The 26,226-nt window shown below is 51.9% G+C and overlaps 1 protein-coding gene across 16 annotated transcripts; it reads right to left on the bottom strand.

The window, feature by feature from the left end:
* Window positions 1–187: 187 nt before the first annotated feature.
* On the bottom strand, window positions 188–26,226 carry SLC47A2 (solute carrier family 47 member 2). 16 transcript variants are annotated; one of them, XM_070228282.1, is made up of 17 exons: window positions 26,084–26,225; window positions 18,747–18,848; window positions 18,404–18,472; window positions 17,472–17,620; window positions 16,718–17,006; window positions 14,018–14,062; window positions 13,680–13,777; window positions 13,103–13,200; window positions 11,958–12,071; window positions 11,089–11,156; window positions 10,014–10,122; window positions 9,078–9,153; window positions 8,573–8,642; window positions 2,632–2,764; window positions 2,460–2,554; window positions 1,695–1,797; window positions 188–774 (listed from the first exon to the last, which is right to left on the bottom strand). In XM_070228282.1, exons 1-17 carry the CDS (start codon window positions 26,108–26,110, stop codon window positions 554–556), a joined length of 1,866 nt encoding a protein of 621 aa, XP_070084383.1. In that variant the 5' UTR covers window positions 26,111–26,225; the 3' UTR covers window positions 188–553. The 16 variants fall into 16 exon arrangements, with proteins under 16 accessions (XP_070084383.1, XP_014584468.2, XP_070084380.1 ...); XM_014728982.3 differs by lacking the exon at window positions 26,084–26,225 and adding an exon at window positions 19,821–20,052 and having other exon boundaries at window positions 10,029–10,122; window positions 16,718–16,760; XM_070228279.1 differs by lacking the exon at window positions 26,084–26,225 and adding an exon at window positions 19,821–20,051 and having other exon boundaries at window positions 10,029–10,122.

Here is a 26,226-nt window from a genome sequence, read left to right as displayed (position 1 = left end):
TGAAGAAGGGTCTGTGGACAGCTACCACTCCCTCGTCCAGGTTTCACAGCACCTGTATCTGCAGGGGCACGTGGGGCCGGGAGCAGATGGGGGTCGCAGCGAACGGGACTGCCCAGACAGGGCCTGCCAGGCCCCTTTGCAGAACTTCCCAGAGGCTTTGTGAACAGACCTCGGCAGCAGACTCTGCTTAGGAAGTATGTAATTTTTAATGTAACAGTGGTTTTGCAGTTTTATTTTGGTTGGAAATCTCCAGTGTAAAGCTGTTGACAGTATTGAATAATAGTAGCCATTCCAGGATTCTCACTCAGTCAGCGGATGTCTTCTCGGGGGAGCAGTCCAGGTCACAGGTGAGAGAGCGGATTTGCCCACGGCAGAATTGTCCGTCTGCACGATTCAGACCCTTCATGTCACATGAGGTGCTGGCTGAAGGTGTTGAGGAGCGGTCCAAGGCGCCCACCTGCCCTGGATCCCGTCGCTGCTTTTGTAGGGTGGGCCCGTGTGTGGGTGGTGGGACAGCCACTCCTGGCTTCCCTTCTGTCTCCAAGCTGCTTTGCTAGTGCCTGGTGGCCAGGACCCTGATGACGAGCCCCACGGCCAGCGTGGCTGACGCTGCCCCCAGAGCAGCCCCACGGCGAAGGGCCAACTGCTTCACTGACAGTCTGCTGGCAGGAGCTGTAAGGGCATGAGCTGCTTCTGGAGTCCTGACGAGGCCTAAATGGCACCCAGGCCTTGAGTACGCTGTCAGAGTAACGCCAGGGGAGCCGCTCACAGCCACTGCAGAGGCAAACGGGAGCAAACTCAGCAGGACTCGGGGCTGAGTGGGAAGAGCTGTGGCCGTGGAATCAGGAGGCCCAGCTGCATTCGTTACGCTGCATGCCTGGTTAATTGACCTCTGCACCTTACAGCGGAAAATGCCTGTACAATCGAAACAAGCCTGCCTGCTCTACTCGACAGCAGGACCGGCGGAGGGAACTCTGTGGGAGAGCATCTTAGACTGGGAATTTGATGTATAGATAAAGGTCCTCCTAAGGTCAGGTGAGGCATGTTCCTGTCTGAGCCTGTCCTTGAGGTGGCATATGACATCAGACGTAACTCAGTAGGACTTCAGAGCACATGTTAAATGCTTAGTCGACCGTGCCTGGCCTTCCCTCGTGACTGTTTTAGTCGCCTGGCTCACTGCAGCACCGGTCAGGCGTAGCCCAGGATGCGGCGAGGCCACTGAGAGAACTAGGGGCCTGGTGTGCTGTACAGGTGGGCCTGGCGCTCAGCACCGAGCCGGGGCAGGAGGCTCCTGAGCTGGGGCCATGACTCATCATATAAACGCTGGGCTGCTGTCTGTCTCGTGGGGTGCACAGAGGTAGACCGGGGAAGTAACCCCACCCCAGTTAGTCAGGCCAGGCTGACCCGCCTGGGCTGACAGCTGAGGGCCAGACCTCAACTCAGCCTTGCTTCCTCATTCGAGAATGGACACGGCTCACGGCCTCACGAGGCTAAGGGTGTGAAGTACTTTGTGCAGGCCTGTTACATAGTAGATATTGGTGGTGTGTTGCCGGCACGTAGGACATTTTCATGCTGAGAGGAAGAAAGGCAGCTGGGGCTCGCATGGTTCCCAACTGCTTAGGCACACCGGCAGCCAGGAGCCACGTGCCGCTGGCATCTGTGTGTGCCCAGCAGCAGCACCCTGACGGCGTTACCTGAAGAGACCGCAGCGTCCTCAGGCCCGGGGCAGGGGGCCACGCGTGCAGTGTCCACCGTGCTCTCAGCGCTCTGCTGCTGCAGCCCCGCGTGTTTCTGAGCCTAAAGGAGAAAGCTCGCCAGGTCAGCCTGCAGCCCTCTCGTTCCCCACTGGCTCCATCTCCGCCCTGCCTTGAAAACGCGGCACGCCAAAGCAGAACGTATTCTTAGTTTTAGAGGAGCTTTAAAGTGGTGCTGTTTTAAATCTATATTTATCCATTTTAGATGCCAGGAGGACTTGATCCACACACAAAGACAAAACCATACCCTGCTGGGATTCGGGTCTTTGACAGGACGTTCCCCTCTGCGTTCTGCCTTCAGACTAAGCTGTGCCTTTACTGTGTCTGAAAAGCAGATGCTGGCCTGCCCTGTTTAAAGGCTTCATCCAAGAGGATGGTGGCCAGAGTGATGCTGTTCTCTCTGCCAGGGTCACAGTGCGCTCTCGGGGGCTCGTCTGGGTTCAGGCTGGTTTGACTGAGCTCCTTGCTTTTGTGTGGTTTGCAGCAGTGGGGCTGGCTCAGGAAGGTCTGGATGTACGTTTCTCTGCTGCTTATACCGGCACTGTCTGGGGCCCAAGGACAATGACAGGAGTAGCTGTTGAGGCCGAGGTGGCCCCTCGGTGACTGCGCATGCGCAGCTTAGACCACAGCTCCCTGCTGCTGGGGCCCGCCGTCTCTGGGCCTTTCTGCGGAGCGGTCGCTCCGGGCCAGGGGCTGCTGGCTCACCTCCTCTGCAGCCAGCTTCCAGTTCATGCGGGCAGTGTAGACAATGAAAGCAGCAGCTGCCAGGAGGACACAGGCCAGCATGCCCAGCCAGAGGCCTGAAGGAGACAAGTGACACTGGGGAGAGTGTCCCGTGACCACCCAGGCCTCTCCCGACTTTTCCTCACACACATACCCATGATTCTCATTCCGACCACAAAGGTCAGAACGATGCCCAGCGGGAGGCCGACGATGTAATTCGTGATCGCATTCACGACGGCTCCGAAGGCCTGCTTGCCGCTTCCTCTCAGGATTCCGCCATAGACACACTGGGAGGGGAGGCAGGGGGTGAGCGGTCAGTAAGGAGGAGGCTGAGGGCGGGTCTCGTGCCGCAGCCACTTCTCCCGGCAGCGCCCCCTGCAGGGCCTCACTCAACCCCACACCCCGAGGAGGAGTGTTCTTATGCCCCTTCCTTCCAGGAAGAGACCCCGTCAGAGAGGTCAGCTCACTTGCCCAGTGTCACACAAGAGTAGCTATGCTTTGAACACAACTCCAGAGGCCCATCTTTACCTCCTCACCGTTATTGCCTCACTAGAAAGTAAAGGTAAAACTGGTGACCAAAAACCAGCCAATCTGGGAAATTGGACTAACTTCGCACGGAGATGTCATGTGCTGGTTTCCTACTGCTGCTGTGGCAGATTACTGCAAACTTAGTGGCTTAAAACAAGACGTGTTTATTATTTTACACTTCTGGAGATTAGAAGTCCAAAATGGATTTCAATGAGCTAAAGTCAGGTCTGGGTCCTTTTGGAGGCACCAGGGGAGAATCTGTTTCCTTGCCTTTTCCAGCCTCTGGAGGCTGCCTGCATTCCTTGGCTCGTGGCCCCCATGGAGCAGTGGGATCACTCCAACCTCTGCTTCTGTCTCCACATCTTCTCTGACTCCTTGCCTCTCTCTCACTTATCAGGACCCTTGTGATTACATTCTGATTCTAAAATACATATGGAAATGCAAACAATCTAGAAGAGCCAAGGCAACTTTGAAAAAAAAGAGAGAGAACAAAGTTGGAAGATTCATACTAACTGATTTCAAAACTCACTATAAAGCTACACTAATTAAGACATGGTGGTATGGGCATAGGGTAGGCATATAAATCAATGGAACAGAATTGTGAATCCAGAAATAAACCACTACATTTATGATCAATTGATTTTTGACACAGGCAAGAAAATTCACTGGGGAGAAGAGAGCCTTTCACACACCAACCAATAGTGCTGGGGCAACTGGACATCCATATGCAAAAAAGTAAACTTAGACCCTTGCCTCATACCATACACAAAAATTAATTCAAAATGAATCATAAATCTTAGAGCTAAAACTAGAAAACTTCTAGAAGAAAACATAGGAGAAAATCTTTGTGACCTTGGGTTAGGCAAAGAGTTCCTATATATGACAGCAAAAGCATGAGCCATAACTGAAAAGAAATTGAGAATTAGACTACATTAAAAGCGCTGATTTTTGCAGCTCGAAAGATACCAGTAAGAAAATGAAAGAGAAGCCACAGGCTGAGCTTGCAAATCACATATCTGAAAAAGGACTTGTATGTAGAACATATAAAGAATTCTCACAACTCAGTAATAAGAAGGTAAGTGTTAGGGGTTGAATTGTATCCTCCAAAAAGGTGTTGCGGTCCCAGCCCCCAGTACCTGTGCATGTGACCTTGATTGGAAATAGGGTCTTTGCAGATGGATCAAGTTGAGATGAGATCGTTAGGGTGGGCCCTAACCCAGTATGACTTGTTTCCTCATAAAAAGGGGAAATTGGAACACGTAGACACGCACGGAGGGAAGATGATGTGAAGAGACATGGGGAGAAGATGGCCATCTATGAGCTGAGCAATCCTGAGGCCGCCAGAAGCTGGGGGAGAAGCCTGGCACAGATCCTTCCCCAATGCCTTGAGAGGAAGGCTGGGCCTGCCAACACCTTGATTTAGGACTTCTGGTCTCCAGAACTGTGAGACACTGAACTTCTATTTAAAGATGCTCAGTTTTTGTTACTTTGTTACAGCAGCCTTAGCAAGCTAATAGGCCAAGCAGCTCAATATTTCAAGTGAGCGAAAGACTGGAATAGACATTTCACTAAAGAAGACATACAAACGGATAATAAGCACACAAAAAGGGGCTCAACATTAGTCATTAGAGAAATGCGTATTAAAACCACAATGAGATACCAGTATAGGCCCACTAAGATGGCTGTCATAAAAATGAGAAACAATCCCAGAAAGTTACTTTGTGGATATCAGTAAACTGATTCTAAAGTTTATGTGGAAAGGCAAAAGACCCCAAATAGCCAACACGATACTGAGGGAGAACAACGTCCGAGGACTGACACTACTCCGCTTCGTCTTCACTGGAAAGCTACAGTTGTCAAGACGGTGTAGTATTGGTGAGAGAACAGACAAACAGACCAGCGGAATGGGACGGGGAGCTTGGATACAAACCACACGAATAGTCAACTGATCTTTGACAAAGGAGCAAAGGCAATTCAATGGAGAAAGGGTAGCTATTTTCTAGAAACGGTGCTGGGACAGCTGGACATCCGCATGCAAAAACATGAATCTAGACATAGATCTTACACCTTTCACAAAAGGTAAAGTGGATCAGATATCTAAGTGCAAAATGCCAAATGGTAAAACTCCAAGAAGATAATATAGGAGAAAATCTAGGTGACTTTGGGTTTGGTGATGACTTTTTAGATATGATACCAAAAGCACAATCCATGAAAGAAAAAAATTAAGTTGGACTTCATTGAAATTAAAAACATCTGCTCTGTGAAAGACACTGTTAAGAAAATGAGGGCTAGCCTGGTGGCGCAGTGGTTAAGTGCGCATGTTCCGCTTTGGCGGCCCAGGGTTTGCCAGTTCGGATCCTGGGTGTGGACAGGGCACCACTTGGCACGCCATGCTGTGGCAGGCGTCCCACATATAACGTAGAGGAAGATGGGCACAGATGTGAGCTCAGGGCCAGTCTTCCTCAGCAAGAAGAGGAGGATTAGCAGCAGTTGTTAGCTCAGGGCTAATCGTCCTCAAAAAAAAGAAAGAAAGAAAGAAAGAAAATGAAAAGACAAGCCACAGACTGGGAGAAAATCTTTGCAAAACACATATCTGATAAAGGACTGGTATCCAAAATATAAAAAAATTCTTAAAATATGAGAATAAGAAAACGCCTCAATTTTAAATTAGGCAAAAGATCTGAACAGACACCTCACCAAAGAAGATATACTGATGGCAAATAAGCATATGAAAAGATGCTCCACGTCATATGTCCTCAGGGAATTGCAAATTAAAACAACAGTGAGATACCACCCTACAGACTATGAGAGTGACTAAAACCCACAACACTGACAATGCCAAATGCTGATGAGGATGTGGAGCAACAGGAACTCTTCTTCATCGGTCGTGGGAATGCAAAATGGTACAGCCACTATGGAAGACAGTTAGGCAATTTCTTACAAAGCTAAATAGAGTGTCACCATACTATTCAACAATCATGATCCCAGGTATTTACAGAAAGAGTTGGAAACTACGTCCACACAAAAACCTGCACAAGAATGTTTATGGCTTTATTCGCAATTGCCAAAACTTGGAAGCAACCAAGATATCCCTCAATGGATGAATGGACAAACTGGAATACCTAGACAATAAAGCACCAGTGCTGAAAAGAAACGAGCCAGCAAGCCATGAGAAGACACGGAGGAACCTTAAATGCATATTACTGAGTGAAAGAAACCAATCTGAAAAGTCTGCATATTGTATAATCCCAACCATAAGACATCCGGAGAAGGCAAAACTGTAGAGACAACAGAAAGATCCGTGATTTCCAGGGGTTAGAGGATGGGGGATGCTGACAGAAGGGAAGAAATGAATGGGTGGCACTCAGAGGGTTTTTATGGCAATGAAATGATTCACATGATACTTTAATGGTAGATATGAGGCACAGGACATTTGCCCAAACCCAAAGAATGTCCAGCACCAGGAGTGGACCCTACTGTGAACTACTACGCACTTTAGTTAACAATGTGTCAATATTCTTTCCTCACTTTAACAAATGTCCCTCACTAATACAAGATGTAAATAACGGGGGAAACTGAGGGGAGAGAGGGGTCTGTGGGAACTCTCTGGATTTGCTGCTCAATTTTCCTCTAAACGTAAAACTGCTCTTGAAAATAAAATCCTTTTTGTTTTTGTTTAAGACAAACAATACCAAGAATTGTCAAGCAAGCGGAGAAATTGGAACTCTCGTACGCTGCTGGTGGGAATGTAAAATGGTACAGCTGCTTTGGAAAACAGCTCAGCAGTTTCTTAAAAAGTTAAACATAAACTTATCATTTGACCCAACAATTCAACAACTAGGACTCTACCAAGAGAAATGAAGACACACGTCTATGCAAAGGATTGTACGTGAATGTGCCCAGCAGGCGTAACATAACAGCCCAAACCAGCAACAACCCAAATGTGCATCAGCTGGTGAATGGATAAACAAAATGTGTTATTTCCACACTAAGGTCTATTATTTGGCCACAAAAAGGAACGAAGTCCTGAAAAATGCGACAATATATATGAACCTCAAAATCATTATGCTAAGTGAGAAAAGCAAGTCCCAAATGCTATATATTGTATGATTCCATTTGTATGAAATGTTCAGAAAAGGCAGTGTTCAGAAAGACAGAAAGCGAATCAGTGGGTGGCCTGCGGCTGGCCGTGGGAGCAGGGAGTGACTGTAAGAGAGGCTCCAGGAAATTCTGGGAGTGACAGAAATACTCTAAAACCGGTTTGCAGCAATGGTTGCACAAATTGAAAGCTACTTAAAATAATTGAATTGTGCACTTAAAATCTGTGAATTTTATGGTATGTAAATTATAACTCAATAAAGGTATAAAAAATACAAAATAAAAATATGCCCATGGGAAACATAAATTAAGTATAATATAAATATTGCCAGGAGGAAAGATGGTAGAATGCAGACACACAAGCGAGAAGGACCTCACAATCGCTAGCTGTGTATTTGCTTCCTCGACAGAGAAGGGCTGCCCACTGGGGGGGAGGCATGCTTAATTCAGGGAGAAATGCAAAGCTGTTCCCAACCTTTAATTGCAAGGATTTCTCAGTTGTGACCTCACCTCAGAGCTAGAGAGAAGATAGGAATAGTGTCCTTAACAATATCCTACGACAAAAGCAATAACAGATCCCATGGGATAGTTTCTTTTATTGTTCTGTGATAAACGCTATGGAGATGATGCTGAAACGCAGCCCAGAGAAAGCGGCTCTGCTGAGGCTAAGAACACTGAGTGCCCAGCTAGATTCAAAGGTGAATCCTGGAATATGCAGTGGACAGGAGAGAGGGCACTGAGTCTTTTGGAGAAGTCCTACATAAATAGAATTTCTCTGAATGGGTTATTTTTTTTATTAGAGTTGATGATAATTATCGTACAGGTGTTTCTGCCCAGGCCGCCGACCCAGCTCACCCTTCTGCAGAGCCATTGGATTCTATGCTACGGATGCCTTCCTGAGGAACTCACAGAACTCAAGATGTAAACTGGAAGACACAGGATTTCAAATTCTACTTTTAAAATGACTTCACTGCTTTTTCATGTCATGCTTTTAACAATTCACACAATTCCAGTCTGCTCTAAATGGGACCTGTCCTTTAGTGACCAAAGGAGCCGAAAATTCAGGACCCTCTGTATTCTGGGTTGACTCACTCCTCGGAAATGTCTCTTTGCTCTGGCAACCGGCTATGGTTGCTGTTGAGTTCCTGACCGGCTGAGGGCATGGGTCACTGCCTGGGGCCCCAGATCCTGAGGAATAAGGAAGGAAAAGATTTGTGAGCTTACACTGGTGCAATTTTTCAGTGTTTTGCTAATCTGTGTTCATCCTTTGGCTTGTTGGAATTGCAGAAGAGAAGGGGAGTCCGTGCTTTGAATAATAATGAAACTAATGTGAACAAATACGTTGGGCACTAACTCTACAGCTAGCCCTTTACGTGGATTGATGAGCTAATCCTCACAGCCCTGTGAGGCCACAGGGAGAGCTCATGGACGTGGCGGGGGTCAGGCTACAGATCAGAGCCTGTACTCACACAGATGGCCTCAAATAGATGAAAGACGATATAAATCGGCAAGACCTCGTTCACCAGGGCAATGACTTCTCTGCAGAGAAAACAGGAAAGAAGGTTCATTTGGACCGCTAAGACATGACCACTCTTGGAGGCCCATTTGTATTCCTTCCGTTCTGCCTCCTCCCCCAGATTTTCGGAATAGAGATACTTACCCACACAAATGCAACTGACACCCCTGGCCCTGAATTTCTGTACATCTATGGGCCACATCTTAAACCCCAGAAGACCCCCCACAATTTTGAACTGCCCTTTGATTAGCATCTTGTCTATGGGAAAGCAAGTGGTGGCGTCCACGGCCCCGGTAGACAAGCACAGATGCTGGCTTCCTCCCACTGAGAGCAAAGTCAAAGCTAGTCCCGCTTCCTGGGGATCCAGCCCCAAGCCTGGCATGTGACGAGTCACTGAGGACCAGCTGGGAACCACTCTGACATTTCCCAGAGGTCAGTGAAGAAAACTGATTACGTACTCATCATTGGTAAAAATATGCCCCAGTTTATTTTTCACAACACTCAACAGGATGCCCACAACCAGCCAGGCGCCAACTGGAAGAGACAAAAGGAACAACATTTGGCTGACCCCAAGCCGTGGAGGAGCCTAGCTCGGGTCAGTGCAAGTCAACTGAGCCATCCATACCCAGGAGCTTGAGGTCCCTTGCGTTAGAGTCATTCATTTGGACTGAGACATTTTTGCAGTCCCATAGGAAGGACAACATAGAGAATGCCTGTCCTCCTGTGGTTCTCAAAGTGGGGTTCCTGGACCAGCAGCATCAGCATCACCTGGGAACTTGTTAGACATGCAGATTCTCAGGCCCCCGTCTCCAACCTACTGAAGCAGAAACTCTGCTGGGTGGGGCCCAGCGATCTGCGCTTTGACACAGCCCCCCAGGGCATTCCAGTGCAGTCTAAGGCCTGAAAACCCCCGCTCTCCACAGACAGCGGATCTGAATCTGTTAGCCTCAGAAAGCAGGGGCACGATGGAGGATGCAAGACCGGTCACTCTGAGGGGTGGGATGGGCAGGGCCCAAGCTCCTGGGGACGCTGTGAGGGCAGGCCTACAGAAGGACCCTGGATGGCTGGAGGAAGAAGCCTGGGGAGGAAGGGCCTTCACAGGGTCACACAAAGGTGAGTGATGGAAACTGGCAAGCTGTCCTCAGGAGAGCCCGAGGCCCCCAGCAGGAGGGGTGGAGTGGGCAAGGGGCACAGCAGGCAAGAGAGATGCTGCTCGGGCACCTGTCCATGCATCAGCAGGGGCTGTTCTGGGCCAGAGGACAGGTATAGCAGGTTTGGAAGGTAAACTCTTCGGCTCCCACGGCCAGCCCTGCCTCCAATGTGCCAGGCCCTCCCCTGGCCTAGGCCTTGACTTTATACCTTTCCAAGTTCCCCCAGGAGAGGACTCTGCCCACCTGTGCAGAGCACACCTGAGATGGCCGATCGCTTAGCTTGCACAGTATCTGCAGCTCCCAGGGCCGTCCCCACGCGGACACAGACTGCCATGCTGAGTCCCATGGGAATCTGAGATCAGAGATAAGAAGGTGCCATCAGTGGAGCCAGCCTCCTGCCCCTGGGATGGGGTGGGCCCTGAGCCAGGACAGGCCTGGGCTGGAGGTGGAGCAGCCCTTCATCCTGGGCCAAGAAGGAGGAGAGCAGGCAGACAGGATGGATCCCAGGGAGGTGGCATGAGGAGACAGGGGTGTGCACGGCTCCTGATGGCCGGCATGCGATTCTGAGGTTGGAAGCCGGGGCGAAGAGACTCCAAGCGAGCCACCAATCCGCCCCCACCTGCTCCATCAAACGTCACAGGCACACAGCCTTGCCACCAAAGTCAGCGTGCTGGCAAAAACTCAGGAGTGAATGCATTTTAAAGAGGTCTTAAGGACACCAGAAAAGCTCCCTGTAAGAAAAAAAATTCTGTGGAAACCATTTTTAAAAATAAAAATCACCTTATAAATTAATTTTGTAAGTACAGATTTCTGTGACTCCCTTGCTTAAAGCTGGCGTCAAAGACTGGCAGGTGCGTATGAGTGACAATGGACAACTCCTGTCTCTGTGGGGAGAGGAGAGGAAATGCCTCCACGGGGTCTGCTGTCACCCAGCGCTCAGCAGCTGGGGTGTGCAGGAATGTGGGCTCACTGCTCAATGCAATTTCCCATTTTTCAAGAAAATTCAAAGGTGCAAATCACATCCAACTTGTGATGTGAAATCTCCCAACTTTAAATGGGAGATTTAACTTTAAATTAATTCAAAAAAATTCTAACATCATGTAAATTCAATATTCCCTTGGCGGAGTGACCGTGGGCTACCTGCGTGTGAGTCTGTCAGGGCCGGGACCTCATGGGCATGGGAGGTCTGGGAGGGCCCCTCAGGAGACGGAGGTGGCCTTTGGGGTGACAGCCTGCCCCTCCTCCTATGACACCGCCAGGCCATCAGGCAGCTGTGCCAGGGCGGAGCGTGTGGTGAAGGTGCCCTGAGGAGCCTCACCATGTAGATTACGGTGGCCACCTCGTAGATGACAGCCTGGGCAGAGAGGTCCAGCACACTGAGCAGGCCTGTGGGAGAGGCACACAGTGAGAGCCTGGCCCTAGGGCCAGCTCAGAGACCCTGGGCTGACAGAACGCCCCTCTGCTTTGGAGGCCAAGGGGCAAATGATTTCGAAGGGCAGATTTGCAACAAAAAATGTTCCCAGTTGGCCTTCAGACTTCCAGGAGAATCCTGCCCAGTTGCTATGGAATTTCCTGCAGGCTGTTCCTCTGCCTGGTCTGTCCTTCAAGACAAGCTCCTCTGCGTATGTGGCATGTGGCATGGTGAGGAAGGGAGAAAACTGGACCAGCACCAGGAAACCCCAGTCCAGGTCTCAGCCCTGCCACTCCGTGCCTCTGCATGGCTCTGGGCAGTCCCTCTGGTTCTCAGGGCTCAGTTTTCTCCTCTGTAAATAGGGACAGGGGGTGGACTGCAAGGGCTCTCAGGGCCATCCCAGTCCTGGCCTTCTGACACTCAGGCCGTTTGAATTCTGTGTGAGTGCTCTGCTGGGTACACATTGCGCCAGGTGAGAGCCCCACACCTGCCAAGCCCGCCCACGCTCGTGCCCCAGGATTTCAATCTCTCCCTCCCTCATTGACCCCCTGGGGTGCCCACTCAGTGCCGGGTGCCCACTCAGTGCCAGTCCCACACTGGGCCGTGCTGGGATCCCGACACAAAAGGCGCGGGCCTGCCTTCACAGGGAGCTCACAGCCTGGTGGGGAGCAACAGACCCACCAGAGGCTGGGCTGGTGAACTACCCATCCTGGGGAGGGGGCTTCTGAGCTGGGTGAGCCCCCCACACAGTTCCCCACCCGCACTCTTCCACATACCCATGAGGAAGCTCCCGATCTCGTAGGCCCACCACTCAAGGCATATCATGAGCATGCTGGGGACAGCCAGAGAAAGGAAGGGGCCCCAGTCCTGCAGGCACCGGCTGGACCAGCCTGGGAACGGAAGCCCCAAGAGCTGAGCAGCAGCCCCCCGGGCGTGTCCACCCCTGGGCTCAGCTCACAGCTCCAGGCACTTGGCATTTTGCACAGGGCATGCCAGCTGGTCCAGTGCTGGTAGGGTGGGAGGGCGATGCAGGGACAGAGCACCAGCTCACCTGGCCCGCGGCACAGGGCGGCTCAGGATGGGAGCCTCGGGCACTGGTGGGGGTCTCCACTCTGCGCCAGACACCACAGGATCTTGGGCAACTAACCCTGCCTTTCTGGGCTCTATTTCCTTAACTGAAAATTTCAGTCCTTATCTTTGCTCTCCTGCCTGAAAGGGTTGTTGGGAGGATGGCATGAGATCAACGATGCCAAAAGGATTCATCCTAAGGTAAACAGGGCTATGCAGACTTGCACGGGGAAGGATCACGTGGGACTCCCCCTCCGCCGAATGAGGCCCCAGGGCCCTGAGAGCTGTTCCAGCAATGCCTGAAAGAGGAGCCCACAGTCTACAGAGTTGGGTTTCAGGAGGCAGAAAGGCTCGGAACCTGAGGCCCGGGAGTAAACAAGCACGGGTCCAAGTGCAGGCCCCACCATGTACCACCACTGGCATTTTGGGCAAATTACTTAACCCCTCTCCATCTCGATATCCTCCATATACATAAAATGGGGATAATAAGGTGTTGTGAAGTCTAATTGAGGTTGGGAATGCCAGGCACTCGGCCCACTGCTGACCCCTAGGATTTTCTCCATGTTATCACTCTAATCCCTATCCTGAGATCAGGGAGCCAGGAGCAACCAGAAAGTCCCTGGGCCTATCTCCAGCAGGACTCTGCACCGTGACACGTTGGATGGGGGAACCCCGGGCCTTTGGGATGCAGGTGCTGAGGGGTGGAGCAAAGGAGAGGGGGACCTGAAACAGGGTTCCCCCAAAAGGACTCAAACTGGGCCCTCTGCCTGCCAAAGGAACGCCCTGGGTCCATGTTGGGGGCCCGCCCGGTGCTCATCTGCTCGGCCCCCAAGGCCAGGACAGCCCTCCACACCTGCCCACGTCTCCAGGTGCAGCTTCTTCTGCACAATGTAGAGGAACAGGAAGATGGCCTGCACGAACTGGGAGATGGTGTTGGCGTAAGCAGAGCCCCTGGGAAGGAGGGAGAGCAGGGCTGGGGCCGATGGCTGACTCTGGCCCTGGCGGGCAGAGAGCAGCGCGCCTGCTTAAGCCAGCATGGGGAGGAAGGGGGCACACGCATGGCTTGGCCAGCACCCCAACCCTGGGATCGGCCTCACCCAGGAGCCATGGGTGCCGCTGGCACCATTACTACAGTGTCCTGGGGCCCACCCTGCCAGGTCCCCACTTTCAGCCTCTCCTCGTGGGCTGGGGCAGGGGTGGGGAGTGGCTCCCCTCTCTGTCCTTGGTGGGGCATCCCCCAGAACCCAAAGGACCAGCAGGCTCCTCTAATTCCCCATGACCTCCCACTTCTGGGTGACACAGCCAGCCTCCACAGTCCTTGTCACAGGTGAGGCAGGGAAGGTGACTGACCTGCCCTGGTCAGGGGTGGGGTGCTCTGTGGGCAGCGCTTCCCAACCGGGCCCCTGAAGCCCACCAGCCCCAGTGCTCACCTTACCCCCAGGCTCAACAGGGAAACCAGGACGTAGTTGGCCAAGCAGTTGATGCAGTTGCCCACAACACCACTGAGGACTTGGGGCCAGATGATCCCCTGAAACAAATGAAATCTGGCCTTGCTAAGTGGCGGCAGGAACAAGGGGATGTGGGTAAGCCCGGGCAGGCTGGGGGTTGGAGAGAGGCTGGGGACACGCGGCTCCTCACCGGTGCCTGTGCCAGAGGCCAGGACACATCTCGGGAGGTTCACAGGTGGTGCAGAGAGGGAGAAAGCCCCAGTGTGGGAGAGGGCAGTGTGCTGGGGGATGGGGCCCCCCCTCTAGCCCGGGACCTGTACCTGATTTTGCAAATATTTTGCCAGCAGGCCATAAAGAAAACTCGCCTGTATAAAATAAAACAAACACACACACACAAATAACCAACAAAAAACTACCAAAAAAAACCCACCAGATCAACATTAACAGATATTTCTTGGATACCTGAATTCAGTTACTTCGCCAAAGTATGTCATGTCTGGGACCCTGCAGGTGGGCTGAAGCCTGTGCAGCCACCTGATGTGTGCCCTGGCCCTGCCCATGGGGGACAAGACCCCTCAGGGCTCCCGCTCTGCCCCAGGGGGAGAGAAGCAGGCAGGCGGGGAATGCTGGCTGTCCCGGCTCTGGCTGCCAGAGACAAAGATGTGCAGGGAATGGCGTTAGACTGAGGGAGCGGTGGGAACAGAGCAGTGCTGGCCCCCAGCAGCCTCTGCTGCGTGGGTTTAAGACCCCACAGGCGAGGTGGGCCCTTCCCTGTCTGGAGGACAGAGGGCCATGTGTGTCAGTGTGTGTGTCGGGAGCACTACACCCGGTCTGTCTGTCTTCTGTCAAAGCCTGGCCCAAGGCCTGCGCCTTCCTACCCCATCCCGTCCCTTAGCCCTCTGCTCTCTTCAGTGGCAACAGTGATTAAGAGTGCAGGGCTGGAACTAGACTGCCCGGGTTCAAATACTGGCTCTGCCTCTCAGGAGCTGTGTGATCTTACGCCAGTTACTTAACTTCACTGGGTCTCAGTTTCCTCATCCATAAGGGGATAATAGTGTGTGTGTGTGTATAGTAATGTGTGTATACTTAATATTTACACATATATGCAAAGTTAATATTGCAAAGTGCTTATAAAACAGTATTTGTCATACTTAAGCATTCCAAGTGTTAGGTTAGTATTATTAGTCATTATTATTATTATTTGATCAGCAGTTAAATTTTGCAGCAGCATTTTCTGGGAGGGACTTGCTCTATTGGATAAAGGAGTTGCCACAGCGATCTTTCTAGGCTGTTTTCCCTGGCCCAGCCCCAAGAGCCCTATCTGACAAGATACTACTCCCTTGGTCTGAAGTGCCTGAGCATGGTTGCTAGGGGGACTTGGAGGAGAAAGATCAGCCTTTTCAGGTGGTTCCCATGATACAGAAGAAATCTGGAGCTGACTGGGCCCCAAGAGGTTATGGTACTGGCCTTACGGACAGGTGGGTGAGGCTGGGGTACACCCTGCCAGGCCCTGCATTCACCCTGACCCACCCCTTCCCAGCTCCCTCCTCAGAACTTCAGCCCTGCTGCCGTGGAGAATGGGGGGTCCTGCGGTTCCAGAGACAGAAGACAAACTCTGGCTGCACGGCCGTCCCTGACGTGCTGCCAGGCGGTGACGTGTCTCACCAAGCTACAGCAGAGCCAACAGTGCAGCCGTGGACTCGAGCAGACGCACAGACCACTGGGTCAGGTTAGAAATCTCAGAAACTGACCTGAGTAGATACACTGCTTACTTCGTATTTAATAAATTAATGGAGAAAGGCGAGACTATTCAATAATTAGTATTTGGAAAAGTTTGTTAGATAAAGTCTTAAATGTAAAAATAGAACCGTAAAAGGGTTCAAAGAAAATATGGCAAATGTTTATATAATCTTGCAATGGGTTAAGTGTTTTTAAACTCATGAAAGACAGACACAATAAAGGATAGGATTTATGGATCTGTTATGTATACATTAAAAATTCTTCAAGTCAAAAATATCAAAAAAATTAAAAGGCAAACGACAAACTGAAAAATGCTTGTGACTTGTATGACAAAGGGTTAAGATGTTTTCCAGCACAAGTTAAATGATTATTTAACATGAGTTAAATGATTAGAAAAAGATTAATCCACTAAAATAAGCGAAGAGTATGGACAGTTCACAGAAGAAAAACAAATGATCAATACATATATGAAAAAATGTTCAACTGCATTAGCAATAAAATGAATATTAAAACAACTTATTTCTAATTGGAAAAAATGTTTACTAATAATACTCTGTGCTGATGAGAGTGTTGCTAATGGGGGTAGAATTTGTACAAATTGGTATCAAAATCCACTGACAGAGCAACTCTAATTTTAACAAGACATCTGAAGGAAATCACTACACATGTTCACAAAGATTCTCCTACAAGAATGTTTATCACAATCTTGTTTATAATAGCGACTACTGGGAACAACCTAAATACCTAAGAAAGAGGGATTGGTTAATAAACTACAGCGCTGTGGGGTACTCTGGAGACTTTGAAGCAGATGTTGTACACAGCTGCTTAATCATATCGAGAGACTAATGACATATTTGAAAAGGAAAAAGCAGGTTATAATACAATATACACACATTGGCCCCATTTCAAACTATATGTGTGTGTGTGTTTGAACACACATACCCGTGAATAGAAATGATCCTGAAAAGAGATATTAGCCTCTGTTCTCACTGGGTGGTTTGATTATAGGTGATTTGAAATGTTTCTTCCCTGTGCTTTCCACAATTTCTCCGATACAGGGTTTTCTAATCAGAAAAAAAAGTCATTACTTTTTAAAAGTTCAATCTACCCCGACTGGAATGGGAACTTTTCTCCTGCCCTGTCAGCCAATGTCACGGCACCGTGGGAAGTTGCTGCTGGCTGATGGGTCTCCCCAGCAGACCAGGTGGAAAGGCCCAAAGCCAGAATTGAGGGGAGGATAAGGCCAGCCTCCTCCCAGCCCGGCAGACAGTGGCACTCACCGGCAGTGCTGGGACGAAAATCAGCACATACTCGTGGGTCAGCCTGCAAGAGAACCAGAAACTCCGGAGCCAACCAGGCCCTGCCCTCTGAGACGGGGGCAGGCGCTGCCCCAGGGGCATCCTGGCAGCGCAGGTTTGAGGACAGGCCTTGCCAGCCCCCACACATCTCGGCCAAGACAAGCGGCAGTCAAGGGGTGCTGCTCCCACATGCTGTAAGGAGCCTGGAGAAGGAGCCCAAGGACACAACCATGGGCCCTCCTGACCAAGGAAATTAACTTCGGAGGGACATCTGGTTTGTAAGGGCAAAAAAAAAGGTTATATCTTACCAAGGAATAACCAAATGAAATGCACATAATATAAAATGAGCAAAGTGTTCCCATTAGAGGGGACATTTCCAAAATTAATAATAAACTATAATTTATCAGAAACTGGTTTGTCCACTTTCTCCTTTTTTGGAATATGGGGTAGTGCATGCTTGATTTCTTCAAAAGCATCTGTGAATCTCCAACTATGTATGTGCTGAGACACAAATGCCAATAATGTGCAAATCTCTTATTTTCTCCTTTCCTCCTAAATTAAAACTGGCCATTTGTCTGCCCCCCTGTGGTCACAGCTGGAGAGAGAGAATCCCAAAACCAAACCCTGGAACCGTCCCCAGAGGGGCTGCACTTGTGACCCAGAGAAGCAGGGGGCCTGAGGGGTGGGCTTCTCTGGGGGTTCCCTCCCCAGCTTCCCGGCAGGAGCCAAGCAGTACCTGGACACATCCGGGTCCTGCCTGAAGAGCAGCAGGATTTGCTGGGTGTTGAGGAAGAGCGCCCAGCAGGGGAAGCAGCAGAGGAGGAGCACCAGCACGCCCCTCTGCAGGATGACCCCCACGTGCTTCTTGTTGGGGGTACCAAAGCTCTGCAAAACAGCCGCGCCCGGGCTCAGACCACCCACGCCCTCAGCACTGTCCTCTGTCCTCCGCTGAGCCCGGCCAAGGCCTCGACCTGGTGGTGCCAGTGCTGTGAGAGGCACCCAGCACATGTGGGCACCCGTCAGCACTTCAATAGCGGGCATCCGGCCCCCTCGATCACAGCCTGGGCGGCTCCCTCTCCAGGGCCTCAGCCACTCAGAGATCTAAGGGCAGCTGTTGACAGCACCAGCTCTGCGCCAGGAGCTGCACCGCCTCTGTCCACCTGTTGTCCTCAGGTCTTCAAATGTGCCTCACAGGGAAGGTGTTCCTCCCCCACATCACAGCTAAGGCGAGGGAGGCCCCGAGACCCTTTGCCAAGTCTCCCTGCTGGTCAGTGGCAGCCAGGACCACACCCAGGTCCCCAGGTCCCCCATGAGCACAGAACCCTCGGTGGGGAGCTGAACCCCACTGGGCTGTGGGCCCCTGAGGGCAAAAGGGTCCCATCTGTGCACCCCCAGCATTTGACACCCAAGGTCAGGGAACTGTCTCCACCCTTTTCCCTCCGTGGCTTTCTTGCCTGTCTACACGGACTATCTCAAAGGAGAGGGTCTGGCTCCCTGACAGCACACGGTCCTTGGAGGTAGATGGGGGACAGCTGCCCCCAGGGCGGTCTGAGGGGCTCCCAGATCCAGGGGCACTGAGGGATCTTTGGTGGGCTCCCACCCCCTGCTGTTTTAGCAGCAGCTGAGGAATTGGCTCTGCCCCTGCCCAGCCCCAGGACGTCCACCCACCTGGGACATTAAGGTGTCACATGCCATGGACAAGCCAGATCCTATGGAAACTCCGCAGACATTGATAAACTGGAACCGCACACAGGAAAAAACACAGGGCTTGTCAGACCAGGCCCGAGGGGCAGAGCCTGCATCCTGGCGGGAGGCTGCCCAGCAGCAGCTCTGATGTGCAACTGAGCCAGAGACCCCCCTCCTGGTCCAGTCCTGCCTGCCCAGTCTGGGTGTCATTGGATGAGGCCCTCAGGTCCCAGCTGTGAATGCAACTGTCAGCCCTCATGCTCTGTGTCTGCTCCCTGGAGGCCCAGGTGAGAAGCTTGGGAGAGAACGGCCTTGCGGTACTCACGGCCACTGAGAGGGTCACCGATGCCAGCTCCACCTTGCCTAGGTGCCCGCAGAACACCGAGCTCACAATGTAGATCATGAAAGTCAGCACCTGGAACAGAAACTGAAGGACGGCGGCCAGGGTCAAGGGCCCCGCTCAGCCCTGCCCACCCCACAGCTTCTGCCCCACACAGCCCAGCCCCACACTGAGGCCTCTCCAGGTCCTGGGGGCCTCAAGCCAGGACCCACAAAAGACACTCCTGGCCACTGAGCAAATCGCCTTCACCTGGGGAAGCGAGCAATGTGGCCAAGGCTGACGCAGCAGCCAGGGCTGGAAGTCAGGACCCCTGAGTCCTGCTCGCCTTCTGCCCTCAGCAGCTGCGTTAAACTCCAGGCTCCAGGTTCCCTGTCTAAAAGTGCAGGAATGCATGAGAAGCAACTAGCACAGGGCCTGGAGCGCAGACAGCTGGATGCAAACCTTCAATACTGCTACTGATATTATACTCATTTGGTTACGCCACATACAGACAGAAAAGGAGCGGAATAAGATACACCAAAATCCTGGTAATGGCTGTGTCTAGGTGGTAGGATTATAGATGAATTTCTTTCTTCTTTATAACCTTTTGTTTTGTCTGAAATTTTTACAGGGAGCACATATTGATTAGTCTTTATGGTCAGAAAAAAATGTATCATCTATTTTCCTGTTGGAAATAAAATGGGCAGAGGGCCCCTTCTTCCCCCTGCAAAGCTTCACAGGCGAGACCTACAGGCTCCTACATCAATGGATCCCATTTGTCATTGGGGTGTTTTCAATCCAGCCTTCCTGTGAGTTTCTGAAGGAGGACACAGCCACCCTGTGTGAGTAGGGGCTGCCTGCTGGTGAGCGAGGTCAGGCCCCACTACTACCCTGGGCACTGTCCAGGGATAGCCATCCTGCTGTCACCTGCTCTGGGTGGCAGCCCCTGATGCAGCCTGGATGTGGTGAACATGGGCATTTTCTGGGAAACGGTGCAAGCAGCCCCTGGCACACCTCCATGTCATGCCTATATAGCATCTGACCACCAGCCTCACTGGCCCCTCAACCCCACCTCCTTACCAGGGGTCCAGAAAGGATCAAGAGCGTCCATGCCTCGGCCCCAAAGCCAATGGGAACCAGCCTGCGGAGGGTAGGGCAGCGGCCCCCTCGGCCTGGGGGATCTGTGTTCTGGATGCCGTCCATTCCAAGCCTGGGCCACTGGCCACCCTGTGCCCCTGAGCACTCCCACAGCTAGCCTGGCCCAGCCAGCCCATGCCACCTTGCAGCCTGGTTAATGAGTAAGGGGCGGGAGGAGGGGCCACAGCATGTGCCCTGCCTCCCTGGGCACTGTGCCCCTCCTGCCCAGCCCACTGGCTCTGGCACTAGGAGAGGACAGGACAGAGCCCTGGGCACTTGGGAGTCACCGAGGCTGATGTCTGTGGGTGCCTTGTGTCTGCTCTCCCAGAGGAGTCAGCACAAAGTCCCTGAAGCACAAGGTTTGGGGCAGTGCGGAGGCGTGCTGGGCCTGGGGGTGAGGGCAGGGCATCCGGGCTGGGGGTGCGAGGTGCTGAATGTCTTACACCTTGGCGTGTTCGTGCCCACGATGACTCCCATTTCACAGATTAAGAAATGGAGACTCAGAGAGGTGGGTGGCAGAGCCGAGGTTCCATCAAGGCTGGCAGCCTCCAGAGCCCTGCCCTGGGAGGGGGGGAGGTGGGAGGGGGCAGGGCCTGGGGCCAGGAGCTGGGACGCCTGGGAAGAGTCCCCTAGCCCTCCCCGTGCTCATCATCCCTTTTGGCAGCATCCCTGAGAGCCAAGGTGACCCCCTTGGGCAAGCAGTTCCTGCCATCCACTTTGCCCTGTGAAGCTGTCCCATGCCTACAAGTCTACCGTCTATTCTATTCTTTGCAGGGGTGACCTGCGACCCACCAAGGACAAACAAGGCAGTGCAGACCAGGGGCGGTTCATAACTGCCCCCTCTCTTGGCCTAGTCCTGGATTGGGCTTTAGAGTGTGGGTTCAGCCAGGAAAAGGAGGGCCAGCAGGAGGAGTAGGCAGGACAACCGGCCACGGGAGGCCTGGGCTCCAGTCACCTCAAATGCCCAGCTGGGTTCCCACGCTCAGGCCCGCAGGGAGGGATCACCTGTGGGAACTGCGTGGAGGGGGCAGGGAGCAGACCCCCGAAGGAGAGGAATGAGGTGAAAACCAACAAAGGTGTGCACCACAACCCACACCATGGTGGTCCTGCACACACACCCCTCCCCAAATACGCACAACTCCTTTCTCTGTGCAGAACTTCAGAATGTCCACTGGCTTTTGCATCTGGGTTACCTGGGTGACGTATATTCCTTTGCTCATTCTGTTGAGTTTCTATTGTAATATTCTACGACCAGTGCACTAAACCGTAAATGTAACTACAGCCCACAAAGAGGAAAAGAAGGCACTTCATTACCATTGTAATGATTATTAGTATACGACACAAAAAGGAAGGAATACGATTAAAAGCCACAACCCTCCAGTTAGAAGGTCACGGCCAGTTATGACATCACGCCTCCAATGGCTTCTCCACGTTCTTCTCATCTTTGGCTAGTTCTCCGCGGGGGTGGCATCCTCTTTGGAAAGGGTGACTGAAAGCCTTTCTTTACTCCAGGGACCTGAGCCTCTGTGGCTTCTGGTGTGTGAAGCATATTCTCTCCCACACTCCCTTCAGGAAGTCAGTCCCTGGGACCTGGGGGGGATCGACCCTGGTTAGGAACAAAGGGTCGGGGGAGAGGGGGAATCCCTGACTCTCCACTGCGATGCATGGCAGAGGTGACGCGGTGGGAACTGCTTCCTCCAGGTGTGGGTTTTCAGGATCTCCAAGTTCTCCAAATGCTCCCAGATATGACTTTCAAATGACTGTGGTTCCAACCTTTTCCAGTGAACGCCCTACTTTTATTGCAGTCATTACAAATCCAGCCCGCACTGCCATGGTTCCGCAATCGGCAGACTCAGCCTCCCAGTTTGGTTTTCTGGGATTTCAGCCGGTGGAAGCTGACATGGAGTCTCGGAGCAGCACTGCAGACAGGTCCCTGAGCATCGGCCTGCGGCTAGGTGGGAACTCGGAGGGCTTAGCCCCTGCCCGCTCTCTAAGCTGGCCTACACTGTCGGGAGCAGCTGTGCCATCCTCCCTGTGGCATCCTTGGTGGTCTCAGACACTACACCCTAGACAGATCAGTCATTCAGTGCTCGGTGACAGAGGCCACGGATCCCCGTGACTTTGGGAGCCTCCTCATTCTCAGAGGAAAACTTGTTCCTAAGCCGCCTCCTTCCCCTGGGGCACTGTGGCCGACCACTTCCTCCCGTGTGCCAACTTCTGTGTCAACCACGGCTCTTTGGAGGAAACAGTAGAAACTAACTTGAGGTAATGCCAGAAGAGCAAGAAAGAAAGGCAGGAGGGGGTGGGAGGGAGGGAATAATTACTGGTAGGTGACCTAGAAGAAAGTTGAGCAACCAGCCTTGAGAAGGAGAGAATCAGGGCAACTTTGGACTCAGGGTTTTTAAGGGCAAGAGTATGAGAAGACTCAGCTCCAAGCACCTTCAGTCCCAGAGGCAAATTCCTGGGAGACTGGGGCAAGAGCCAATCCATGATGGCGCAACCCAGCGAAAAGAGGCTCATTCTGCTTGCTGCAATCTGGTGCCAATCAATTGAAAACAAGCTGGTGGTTGAGAAAGGAAAATTTACACGATTAGCCAGCATAATGGGAAGATGGCGGACTCGTGTCCTGAAGAACGGTCTTAAAATCCTACAGAAGCTTGAGGCAGTTCTATAGGGGAAATGGCCAGGGAAGGAGGGGGTTAGGAATGTCGACCATCCGGGGGGACAAACTTCAAGGCACCACATTATCTCTTTCTTCTGTCATTCATGATGGGTACCGATGTAGAATTTTTCTTTCTGGAGGTCATCATGTTGCTGGGGAACTCAGAGAACAAAGTTGTCTTATCACAGCTGGGAGATTACATAAGCAAGAGTCACAGAACTAGCAGGTCACGTATGTCATAAAAGCGAGAGGTGCTTAATCACCGAGGCTGCGTGCAGGCTAGAACGTATTCACAGAGACTAGTGAGTCGGGGTCATAGATAGAATATTGCTTCCTTTCCCTAAGGTGGCTTCCCTCATGTTAACTTAAGATCTAGCAGTTACACTGGGAATGGAGGAGGAAAGTTGGAAAGGAGGGAGCTGTGGACCACCTGGAGTGGAGCTTGTTGGTTCCTCCAAAGGATGGGATGCTGTCCAGATTTTAAAAAAAAAAAAATGGTACCACCTGTACATCCTGTTTTGGTTATCTATTACGGCATAATAAATGACCCCGAAACTTAGTGTCTTAAGTCATCCACCCTTTATATCATGACTCTGGGCTGCTGGGATCAGCGGGCTGGTGCTCTGTCTGCACCTGGTGGAGCTGTGTGGGCAGTCACCGGGAGGCTCACCAGGGCTGGACTGTCACAATGGCTGGCTGTCAGCAGGCTACTCCGAGGCTGTCACATGGTGCACTTGCATCTTCCTTCACAGGACCTCTCTGTAGCTTGGGCTTCTCATAGTGTGGAGCTGGCCCCAAGAGGGCCCATTCCAGGAGTGCAAGAGGAAGCTGCATCCATGTCAACACCCAGCCTGGAAAGTCACACAGGTCACTTCCGCCTGTTGGCCAGAGCTAATCCCAGGGCTAGCCCAGACTTCACGAGAGAGGAAGCAGCTTCCGCTTCCTGATGGGAGGAGTGCCGAGAATCGGCAGTGTCTGTGATTCACCGCTGACACACTCACTCTCCCTCCTTTCTTCCGTCTCCATTCTCTCTTCTCCTCCTGTCTTCTCTGCCCTGTCCAACCCGCTTCCCACACCTTGGCCCTGAGCCAAGGCAGAGTAAATGAAGTCTCCTAGACTCAGAGGTGAGGGGGCTCAGGCCTGCCCAGGACCCTCCCAGGGAAGAAGCACCCAAAGCCACAAGGTCCTGGGAAGGGTAGGAGGTGGGATCAGGGGGGTTGGGGAGTAAAGACTCATTGTAAGTCCCCCCCAACACACCCCGGGGTTAAGGTGGCTTCCAACCCAGAGGGAGTCTCCTCCAGGTGGCTGATTCCCAGTGCCTGGCGACCTCACTGTGCCACGAGCTGGGAGGGGCTCAGCAACCATGGGGTAAGCAAGCACGTCTGGAACCAGGCCAGGAGCCACTGACCTAGGAAAATTGGGAGCCCAGCAACCTTGGCGGGGCCTCGGGTTCCCCGCTTGCCACAGAACAGCTGCAGCAAACTCCAGCACAGAGCCATGCCAAGGCGATGCTGTCTCCAGCTGTAACTCCTGCAGCACCAGGAGGACAAGTCCCCCTGGGGATGAGCCTTGGCCTGGACCCTGCTCTCGAGTGAATGATTGCCTGGAGTCCTGCCAGGCACAGTTGGTGCCGCACCTCTGTTAACCTTTCCTCGCTTGGTTACACTTCACCAGGCCTGAAGCCAGTGCATTTGCTCTGTGGCTGCCTGGAGCCCTGCACCCCCAGGCCAGGGAGCCAATGTCCTCCCTCTGATCCCTCCTCTCTGCCCCTGACTGCAAAACACTCAGCTCTGCACTGCGGAGGGTGGGGCCTCTGGCCTTCTGGTCCCGCAGCTCCACATCCATCTTCAGAGCAAAGGGCAGCTGGGGAGGACCAAGCTGCCCGCCCTCTGCTTGTCCCCAGGCCTCCTGCTGAGCAAAGACCAACATCTGCACAATGCCTGAGGCCACCCCTGACATACAACCCTGCTGCCTCTTAGATTTTGGCAGCTACTTCCTTCTCTCTCTGCCTCTGCCTCAACACCTACTCTCTCCCTCCCACAGCCCTTCCTGCTTTCCTCACTCCTCCTCCTCCCAGGCTTCCCTGGGCACCTTCCCCACAGAAACGCTGGGGGCTCAGTCCTGACAGGACGTCAAGGCACTCCCAGGCCTGGGGGTGAGGGGAGGGACAGAGCCGACTGGCAAAGCTGCAGCAGTGACAGCGAGGCCCCCACATGGAACCTGCCAAGCACGAGGGATCCCAAACCCCAAAAGATGGGGGGGGGGGGGCGCATTTCTAGCTGGGGAAAAGCTTATTAGCATAAAAATGAATGTCATTCAGTGCTAAAAAGAAATGAGCTCTCAAGCCATGAAAAGACGTGGAGGAACCTCAAATGCATAGCACTCCGTGAAAGAAGCCAGTTGTATGATTCCAACTATGTGACATGTTGGAAAAAAACTATGGGGACAGTAAAAAGATCAGTGGTTGCCAGCGGTCAGTGGGGAGGGAGGGGTGAATTAGTGGGGGCACAGAGGACTGTTTTAGGGGAGTGAAAATACTCTGTATGATACTAGAATGATGGATTCGTGTCATTATACATTCGTCAAAACCCCTAGAATGTATAGCAACAGGAGTGAACCCTAATGTAAACTATGGGCTTTAGTTAATAACAGGCATCAATATTGGTTCATCAATTATAGCAAATGTACCATCCTAATGTAAGGTATTAATAGGGGAACCTGGTGGGGGTGGATGTAAGGGGGTATATGGGAATTCTCTATACTTCCTGTACAAGTTTTCTATAAAACTAAAAGTACTCTAAAAAAACAAACTCTATTAAAAATAGTAGACAAAATAACAATAATGGGTAGCATTTATTAAAGTTTCTAAGGAAAATCCCCTCCCTCTTGCACACTCCGTTTCAGAATGCAGCAGTAGCGTTATCCAAATAGCCAAAAAGTGGAGACAACCCAGTGTCCATCAACTGACAAAAGGATGAATAAAATGTGGTATATCCAACGGTGGAACATGATTTGGCCATAAAAAGGAACGAAGTACTGACAGATGCTACAATGTGGGCAAACTCTGAAAATATTACGCTAAGTGAAGAAGTCAGTCACAAAAGGCCACATATTGTATGATTCCACTTATATGAAATATCCAGAGTAGGCAAATCCATAAAGGTAGAAAGTAGATTAGCGATTTCCAGGTGTTGGGGGGAGTGGGGGAAAGTGGGAGTGACAGCTAAGGGGTATAGTGCTTCTTTTGGGGGTGACAAAAGTGTTTTAAAATTTATCGTGGTGATGGTCGCATGTATCTGTGAATATACTAAAAGTCATCGAACTTGTATACTTGAAAAGGGTGAATTGTATGGTATGTAAATTATATCTCAATAAAGCTATTAAAAAACAGGGGGAAAGATTGTCGTGGCAAGCTCTTTAACCCCAGGGAAAAATCCTCGTGCTTGTTCCCTGGGCAGATGTCTCAGCTTATGGCACCACCCACAGAGGGCCATGTGGGGGAGGGTTCCAGCCCCACCAGGTGAGGTGGCACAACCTTACTCACCTGTGGGTTGAGGATGGTTCTCCCCATGCCCAGTGCAGGGCCCAAGGCTCCGAGAGGTTGCGTCAAGCAGATGAAGTTCCACACTGAGGCCAGGCTGAGCCTGGTTCAAACCTGGGGCCACCTGGTGCCACCAGGACCAGCTG

The sequence above is a fragment of the Equus caballus genome, chromosome 11, assembly GCF_041296265.1.
Source record: "Equus caballus isolate H_3958 breed thoroughbred chromosome 11, TB-T2T, whole genome shotgun sequence".
In the NCBI taxonomy this organism is placed as follows: domain Eukaryota; kingdom Metazoa; phylum Chordata; class Mammalia; order Perissodactyla; family Equidae; genus Equus; species Equus caballus.
The sequence above is the reverse complement of the archived record's forward strand: the minus strand, read 5'-3'. Positions and strand labels throughout refer to the sequence as shown.